General features: G+C 44.5%; 2 protein-coding genes across 3 annotated transcripts; one reads left to right on the forward strand and one right to left on the reverse strand.

Annotated features, from left to right (window-relative positions):
- The first annotated feature begins 416 nt into the window (after positions 1-416).
- si:ch211-59o9.10 (uncharacterized protein LOC561841 homolog) lies at positions 417-5346 on the forward strand. 2 transcript variants are annotated; one of them, XM_041939761.1, is made up of 11 exons: positions 417-502; positions 867-1092; positions 2003-2060; positions 2143-2587; positions 3221-3315; positions 3408-3479; positions 3586-3661; positions 4142-4233; positions 4340-4458; positions 4578-4677; positions 5081-5346. In XM_041939761.1, the coding sequence occupies exons 2-11, from the start codon at positions 959-961 to the stop codon at positions 5144-5146; spliced, it is 1257 nt and encodes a 418-aa protein (XP_041795695.1). In that variant the 5' UTR covers positions 417-502; positions 867-958; the 3' UTR covers positions 5147-5346. The 2 variants fall into 2 exon arrangements, with proteins under 2 accessions (XP_041795695.1, XP_041795696.1); XM_041939762.1 differs by having other exon boundaries at positions 3224-3315.
- A 161-nt stretch (positions 5347-5507) lies between these two features.
- Positions 5508-7739, reverse strand: lyrm5b (LYR motif containing 5b). The gene is made up of 3 exons (XM_041939763.1): positions 7505-7739; positions 7063-7122; positions 5508-6257 (listed from the first exon to the last, which is right to left on the reverse strand). The coding sequence occupies exons 2-3, from the start codon at positions 7105-7107 to the stop codon at positions 6051-6053; spliced, it is 252 nt and encodes an 83-aa protein (XP_041795697.1). The 5' UTR covers positions 7108-7122; positions 7505-7739; the 3' UTR covers positions 5508-6050.
- Between the last annotated feature and the right edge of the window lie 638 nt (positions 7740-8377).

Here is an 8377-nt window from a genome sequence, read left to right on the forward strand (position 1 = left end):
AAATCAATATGTCCATAAACAAATTAGTATTGAACCAAATGATCTCAAACTAACTGGTAGTTTTCCAGTAGATGCACTGATTGGAGTGGGTTGGGGAATGTGTGTGTTGGGGTGTTTCAGAGGGAAACATGAACTACATAACGTTGAGTGTGATAGATTTTATCCTACAGATGTCTTTCTTTCTTTGTCTTCTTCACACAGAGGATGAACACAGTTGCTTAAAATAATATAATATATCGTGATGGCACATTTTAGGTATTTTCCGATTGTCTTTGTGGCTTCGGTGCAGCTTCCGGTTAGAAGAGGAATCCGTGAATTTTCTCATGGAAAATCTGAAACTGAAAATGAATAAATGTAAACAGGGATTTTAGGTAGATTTTGGTGTGACACCGGAAATCCCCGGCCTTGTTTGTAAGGGCACTTCCTGTTGTGACTCCTCCCGCCGTTGCTCCACAGTAGCTCATCTTTTGACAAACCGATAGAGGACCACTGCGTTTAAACGGTAAAGTTTCAAGATATCACGTCCATACTTTTGTTATTATTGAAAGAAGTAAAGTTGAATTGATTATTAAATCGATTTAAGGTCGCGTTCGACTATTAGCAGTTACTTTGGCTACCTCTCGAAGCTAACTCTGCTAACGCTACTGAGTTTGTTTTTATTGAATTCCTGTAGCAAGTTTTAACAGCAAAGATGATTTTATTTACTTTCTGTTTAGTTTTCTCTGTTTTTGGCCCTGCTCGCTGTATCGATTAGATCTGTATTATGGTCAGTTCAATTATGCATAGTCTTTGATTGATTTGAAGTGGGTTACTTAGCTAAAGCTAATCATTCGTCGCTTCCCTCTCTCTGATTCCCTCTTTCTCAGGATAATTGCCCGCAGCATCTGGATGATATGAGCGCGGATTCGAGGTGATTCCAGATTTGGGAACCAGGAGCTTGGCAGTGCTGAAGGAGGCCATGGACGAGCCGTTTCCAGGCAGTCCCTGTTCGTCTGAGTCGGACAGTCCCGCAGGTCTGAACCGAGGCTGCCTCCTCGACCCCGCTGACGTCTTCTACCGTGATCTGTCCATCATCGTCCCGGAAACACCCAGGTAACCTCACATACAGGTATCTCACAGGTTTCATTTATCCAAATTCTAGTTTGTATTGTGTTGGTCTTTTCAAACAGTATTGAGTCTGGATGATAATATTATTATATGGTAATATGCAGGTGGTTTATACGCCTGGTTACTGACAGACAGACAGACAGACAGAGAGAGAGAGATTGCAGCGATGAGTTAAACATGTTCTGATGTGGAAGTTTACTGTTTGCTCTGTGTCACTGATGGATTTTGAGACTTCCGTTGATAAAGATGTAATTAATGACCACCATGAGCGAGATGGAGACTCACCTCCATCCTCATCATCAGTTCATCACCATCATCATCAGTATCTCTGCTGCCTGTTTAATGTCACACTGTTGGCAAAGTGTTTGGCTGGATTTTCATTTATTCTCAGAGTGTAATTTAAACTGTAGTGAGAGACTGTTGTCACATGTTATGACTGTGGTTGTATGAACAGAAACTCTTTTGTTCTGATGGTTCATAGAACTGGAACTCAGTTTTCTTTGTAAATAAGAGATGAGACATTTATCACAGGATCTTTGAAGGCGATCACATCACCAGCTGTGCAGTTAATCTCTGCGCGTCACAGAAAAGTTTCAGACAGTCAGATTTCAGACAGACTTTAATGTCATGTGACCACAGTGTTTTTTCAGGGATGAAAAAACTTTGACTTAAAGATAAACTGATTCCTTTTTGGAGGTCAAAAGTCAAAGTGATCTCAACAAACACATTTTTGGACGTAACGCAACAATTTAATATCACAGAAATGTCTCACATGATAAACTGATGAAGTGATGACATTTTCTCCCTAAAGGGTAAAGGTCAGCTCCGATGAGTCACTGGATGTTTCTGTTGTTTAGTTTGTCTGAATGAACTGTTGTTGTTGTTGTTGTTTTAGCCCCCAGCTCGGCAAACGGAGGAGACGTGGTTGCATCACAGAGCAACATTTCAGTCCTGTGAGTCTCCAACGCACATGATTGACAGATTTTGGTTGACGTCTTCTCGCGGGTGTTGACTGCTGTATTTCTCTGTCCTCAGGTGGCTGTCGGCGGCTCTCCGGGACGACCGGAACTTTCCGGCGGCAGTGAACGAGGCTTTTCACGTAAATCCAAACGCAGGCGGCTGGCTCCAGTGATGGGAGAGCAGAGCGTCGGCTTTGTTCCGGCTTCGTCTCTCAGGGCTTTCCCTCTGAGCAACTGGCTGGAGGCCCCGCTGTCCACTGCATCCTGTTCCTCTTCATCCTCCTCCTCCTCCTCCTCTTCTTACCTCACGCCAGTATCAGAGGAGGAAGTGGAAGAGGTGCCTTCTACTGTGGCGGGCTCCACAATAGAAGCCAGTCCTGCTTGTTTGGAATGGAGGAGGCGGCAAAGTCCAACGTCTGCAGTGGCGTCAGCATCACCGCCGCCCGCCTCTGACGGTCTGTCCTTCCTGACTGCAGAGGAGAGGAGATGGCTGAATGACGAGCAGGGAGGCAGCTCAACAGGTGAGGAGACGGTGCAGAGATTTCTATTTGAACACTTCACAGTCGAATAGTTAAAAATAATCTATACAGCCGTGTTTCACAGCTCCTCCTTCTTCTTGGAGTCATAACTCTTTAACCTGAACAGAGACACGATGAACATATTTTCACAGATTCATTAGTCCAGATGTCCAGGAGGATCAGTTCGAGCTGTCTGGACAGCAGTTGTATCTCACAGCTAAGCGGCTGAATCCATGGCAGCGCTGTACTTCCTGTTCAGCAAACACTGTTGTGTCTGTTCATTAAAGAGCGCGTGTAGACCTGCTCTGTGTGGAAACAGTCATAAGGCAACGTGGGCTGTGATTTGGTGCAGAATAAATAAAGCTGCACTGAAAATTGAATGAAAAGGTCCTCAAAGATTACAGAAAGTTAGATTTCACTTGTTGAAACCTGCAGAAACCCTGTATGTGTGTTGATTATTACAACTTTGAACATTAATAATTGATCCAGAAAAGACGATTTAGTCCAAAACTTCGATCAGCTTCAGTCCTAAAGGGAAGACTCAAGAAAACACCTGAGTTCTCGTTGTAGACAGGTGAAGGTGAGCCAGCCACAGCTCACACCTGCTTCGGTTCTGATCAGTAATTTGTTCTGCAGCAGTGCCGGAGCAGATCGTCATCAGTGATGACGACGAGGCCATGGTTCGTGCAGCGCAGATGGAGGAAGATGAGGCTGTGGCTCGAAGCCTGCAGGTAAGATCCTTCACCTGCGGCGGGGGGGTGGGGGACACAAATGACTCACCTGTGCAGAGCGGAAATGTTCTTGATGCTCTTTGTTCACTTAGGCCCAGTTTGACCAAGAAGAGGCACAAAGCAGCCACCTGCACCATCATCTTCATCAGCAGAGCCGTCACAGGGTGAGACAGACACAAGCTGAGATGAAGAGAATCCATCAGGATGGATGGAAACAGGAAGTTGCTTTAATAACAGTGTGTTGATACTGAAGTCTTGTGTTGTCTGCAGTACTACTCGTACATGGATCCCAGACCGATGCCTGACTTGCTGACTGCCGTCTCTCCGCTGCTCGGCTTTGAAGACGGTGAGATCACGAACACACGGTCCAGAGCGACTGGGTTTACAGTCCTTAAAGATTTCAGTCCCAGGTAATCTGGACACCTGCGGTTACCATGGTAACAGTGGTTGTGGTTTAACCCTACAACAAACGCTGGTTGAGCTACTTCGTGAGAAATCCAGCGTTAGAGCAGCTGTGGCCTGTACGAAGAAGTTCATCTTTTATGTCTCTGCCAGGGACGAGCAGCAAGTTTTACAAATGAAGAGCGATAAAGACAGCACAGCTGGACGCTAACAGGCTAATTAAATCCCTGCTGTTAGCGGCCGCTGTAATTTCATCCAGCTGTGATTCGTCTGTACGAGGAACAGTGAGGTTGAGGTCAGTCAGATCAAACAGTGAATAACGAGCAGCAGTCCGTCGTGTGCGTGCAGGGAACCTGAACAGGAGTGGCGGACCCTGCCACTACCACTCTGTAAATGCACTGAATGGCTGTTGCTGTTTGCACAGATTTGATTGGCCGGCGCAGAAGACCTGGGCGGGGCAGGAGGAGGAACGTCCTGCCTGAGTTTTCAGAAGACCTTCAGGGAAACGACTACGAGGTGAGGAAGAGGAGGAACCAGTCCTTCAGATGTTTATTCTGCTGTTTCGGCCTCCTCACTGTGCTCACACGCTGAAAACTAAACTTCCCTCTAACTCGTCTTCCAGGCGCTGCTGGACTTCGAGGAGCGTCAGGGTGCCGTCGTGTCCAACAAGCTGAGTCGGAGGGAAATCCAGAGGTTTCCCACCAAAACCTTCCAGTCTGCCAACAGCGCTGGAAACACTCAGTGAGTCCAGCAGCTGGTCTGACAAAGACCAAAACCAGGACCCGGACCTCAGACTTCACTGATCCTCATGTTGATGATGTGTAGATTTAAATGTCTCTCTGCTGGGAATTGATTGACAGGTGTCAGATCTGTTTCTGTGACTATACTGATGGGGAGAAGCTGAGGATGTTGCCCTGTTTCCATGACTACCACGTCCAGTGTATCGACAGATGGTTAAAGGTAACGCACGTTGCATTCAGATGGAAAATGAGCTGATTCTGCTGCTGTTGGTCTGAAAGTTCAACATGTAGTAAAATCTCCCACATGTTGTGATGCCTTTGTCTCGACATTAAACATGAAGCCACTTAGCTTAGCATAGCATGGCAGAGTTCAATATCTGGTGGGATGAATTTCAGAAATATCTGATCTAGAGATTAAAACTGCAACTGCTTCAATAAATGAATGTTGTTTTTTACTTGCAGCTTGTCTAATCTGTATTTTTCCTGTCTTACTTTATTCTAAACTGAATATTTAAGTTTCATTCGTTGCTGATGTCTCACAGACTTTATATTTGACGGATTAGTGGCTGAAATCAGTTGTTGGTTGCAGGTGTAGTCTGATCACGACTGTTTCCACCTGACAGGATAACACCACCTGTCCGATCTGCAGAGCCAACCTGGCCGACTCCCTCGCCCCCCACGACCTCTGACCTCAGCACCTCCTCCAGGGACAGACGGGTATTTGAGTCCTACGCCGTCGATGTGCTGGAAGGACGACTCGTCTTTTTTTTTATACTTTGATTCCTCAGTCCTGAACTGACCTTGAAGCTGCTGCAGTTGCTTTCTTTCATTGTTCAGTCTGCTGTTTGAGACTGAAGTAATTTAATAAAGATGTTTTTATTACGTTTGACGAGTGAATCCTGTTTCAGACTGAAATGAGAATGAAAGAGACTAACAGAAATTAACTCCCTGGATTCAGATCTAAGTCCCACATCAACAAGCTGATGAAAACTCTCCATCATAGAAACAGCTGAAGTTCGTCTGTTTCTAAATCAAACAGATGCTGAAAAACTGATTCATGTCTTTATTGAAAGCCGACTCGATAATTGGAAAACATTATTTACTGACCTGAAGTAAAACCACTGAGAGACTTCAGCTCGACTATGAACCAGAACCACGAGGAGAGGCCACATGAGTCCAGTTTCAGCTGCTCTGCACTGGCTTCCTGTAATAATCAGAGCTGAGCTGAAGTTCCTCATTTGCCTTGAAGAACACTGAACACCTGCTGCAGGTTTGTTGGTTTCCAGAAACAAACTACCTGCAGAAAAACTGATCACCTCAGCCTTTAACTGACTGACTTCTGATCCAGGCCTAAACTTTGTGCTTTGCCTCATGCTGGTGAACTTCTGCCCTTCTTTCCTGCATCCTGTGTTCTCTACTTCTAACTTTACTTTTCGGTGGTTTTATTCTCCGTCTTTGCATTAATTTTCTGTCCCTGGTTTCTAAGGCACTCTGAGCTGTATGAAAGTTGCTGTACAAATGAAGTTTAGTGTTGTTCATCCGGACTGTGACTCCCCCGAGTCCCGCCGTCAGTCTGAGTCTCTGCAGAAGCTTTTACTCCTCGTAGTAGCGTTTCTTCATCGCTCTGTATTTCCTCAGGTAGTAAAGCGCCTCCAGCTCTCGGGCCACGTGCTCCCCTCGAGCGATCATCTGCTTGATCTGCTCCGGGTCCTGCACACACTTGTTTTTGGCGAACGCTGCTCTCAGACGGTCCCTGAAGTAGTCGGCACCTTTAGGATACTCTCGTCCGAGGTAGAGGAGCTGTGGAGTCCCAGAGGGAGGAGAACAAGGAGAAGGAGGAGCTCAGTTTCAGCTTCACTGATCTGTTCTTCTCATTTCAGAGCGTCAAGTTTCACAGTGATCTGAACAGTGTTTGATGAGAGTCTTTAAAAGTGCTTTTTAATGACACTCTGTCACTTTAAAATCAATGAAATCAGCCAATGTTTACCACAAATCACTGAAATGATGGATTTTCTACTGATGTACAAATTAATTAATCAACTGAATGTTTCATCTTTTGTGTGTTCAGATATATATATGCACACACACACACACATATATATATATATATATATATATATTTTTTTTTTTTTTTTTTTTTTTTTTTGGCAGTGTGAGAGGAATCTCACATCACTGAATCACTTTCACCAGAAAGCCAGCGAGTTGCTGCAGCCTGAACCAACCACAGCGCTCTAAAGAAGCTAATACTTCTGTACTTCAGCCAGGGTTTCAGTGCAGATAGATAGTGCAGTACTACACTGTGGTACTAGTACCTTTAACTAAGCACTGAATATTGGTCTTGACAAGTTTAGAGAATCATTGAATCGATGCTTTTCGGCTCTGGACCAAACTTCTCTGTGCATTCATCTGTTTTTAAATGTCAGAATAACCTGAAAAGATCTCATTAAAACAAGATGCTGATCATGTTGTTATTACTCTGTCGATGTACCAGGTGAGATCACCACAGAAACTGAATCCGGATCAAACTGCGTCGGAGATCTGTAAAGTCATGACTTAGCTGAGAAATAAGACTTCAAACAATCCACAATCCAAAATACAGACTCACGTTTTTATAGAGACGAACCACTTCCGGCCTCAGAGGGTTCGCCATCTCCCACAGTCACACCTGCAAATACATCACAGTCACGTGAGCACTCGGATAGTGAAGGAGGGGCCAGGTGTACTTTACTCCAAACCCCCAAAACTGATCAAATGCTGTTATTATACACGAGAGCGGTTCATCATTACAATCTGTCACACTGAACTACACTGCGGTGCTGATCTCAGACCAGCAGCTCGTTTAACTTTGGACTTCAGAGACCTGAACTGAACCCAGGATCCTCGTCTGACAAAACCAAACGGAGGTCTCAGGGACCTGAAGACTGGCCAACATCTATGCTAACAAGAGACGAAGTTAGCTAACGTTGGCTAGCCTGTGATAACATGAAACCAGATTAACCGATTTAGTGATGGAACAGTGTGAGAACAGACCACGGAAGTCTTCTTACCTGTTACCTGTGCTGTTCACCTCCTGCAGCTGCTTCAGCTTTCTCGGTGATCTCGCTGAGTTCGCTAACGTCACATTAGCCAACGTCAGTCTGCAAAACCCGAGAAAAGTCAGACCGACAGTCCGAGACGACGAACGTTAAACGCTGCTTCACCTGTGAAATGAGCTCAATGTGCAACAACAACCAAAGAGCAACGAGCAGAGATAATAATCCTCCCGGACAGACACCAGACGGGTCAGAGCAAGCTTCCGCACATGCGCACATCTTAAAGCTTCAGACTGACTTTCTGAATGGATTCTTTCTGTTTGTGCTTTAAAAGTTGCTGTTTTATTTTTTAACGCATTGGAAGCCGCAAAGACTTCAGAAAGGAGAGTGAACGATTGAGTAAAAAATAAAAATGTGTAAAAAATAACTGACTATATGAGAATGATTCTTAAATCTGAAGGATGAACATTTGTGCTTTTCTACCACAGTATCCTGATGTGACTGTGTGACGTCACTTCAGCTGAAAGTTGCTGCTCACTATAACTGAGTAAAATATTATTTTTTCTTCACTTGAAATAATCTGAAACCAACTAAAATATAGTCTGCACGTAAAAAAGTGCATCAGCATCCAGTAAAATCCAGAACTTCCCCAGCTGGGGATTAATATAGTCTATGTTATCTTACCTTAGTGAGAGTGTCGCTGCAGGTTATCAGAACATCCAGAGCTGCATTTATACAGAATTTACTCTGTTTGTAAATCCAGAGTTTTCTTATTCAGTTGAAAGTGAAGCAGAAACTGAGACATCACTAGTCTGTGGAGAGAAAGTACTGACAGGATGAAAATGTACATCCTAAAACATGACGCAGCATTAATAACATCTACAGGAT

The sequence above is a fragment of the Chelmon rostratus genome, chromosome 6 (assembly GCF_017976325.1).
Source record: "Chelmon rostratus isolate fCheRos1 chromosome 6, fCheRos1.pri, whole genome shotgun sequence".
Taxonomy (NCBI): domain Eukaryota; kingdom Metazoa; phylum Chordata; class Actinopteri; order Chaetodontiformes; family Chaetodontidae; genus Chelmon; species Chelmon rostratus.

Bases quoted from the DNA above. Each gene is read 5' to 3' on its own strand.
- si:ch211-59o9.10 (XM_041939761.1), top strand. From the start codon at position 959: ATGGACGAGCCGTTTCCAGGCAGTCCCTGTTCGTCTGAGTCGGACAGT. The intron at 2,061-2,142 runs GTGAGTCTCCAA...CTCTGTCCTCAG, and splicing joins CAGAGCAACATTTCAGTCCT to GTGGCTGTCGGCGGCTCTCC. The intron at 4,459-4,577 runs GTGAGTCCAGCA...ATTGATTGACAG, and splicing joins AACAGCGCTGGAAACACTCA to GTGTCAGATCTGTTTCTGTG.
- lyrm5b (XM_041939763.1), bottom strand. From the start codon at position 7,107: ATGGCGAACCCTCTGAGGCCGGAAGTGGTTCGTCTCTATAAAAAC. The intron at 6,258-7,062 runs GTGAGTCTGTAT...GGGACTCCACAG, and splicing joins TGGTTCGTCTCTATAAAAAC to CTCCTCTACCTCGGACGAGA.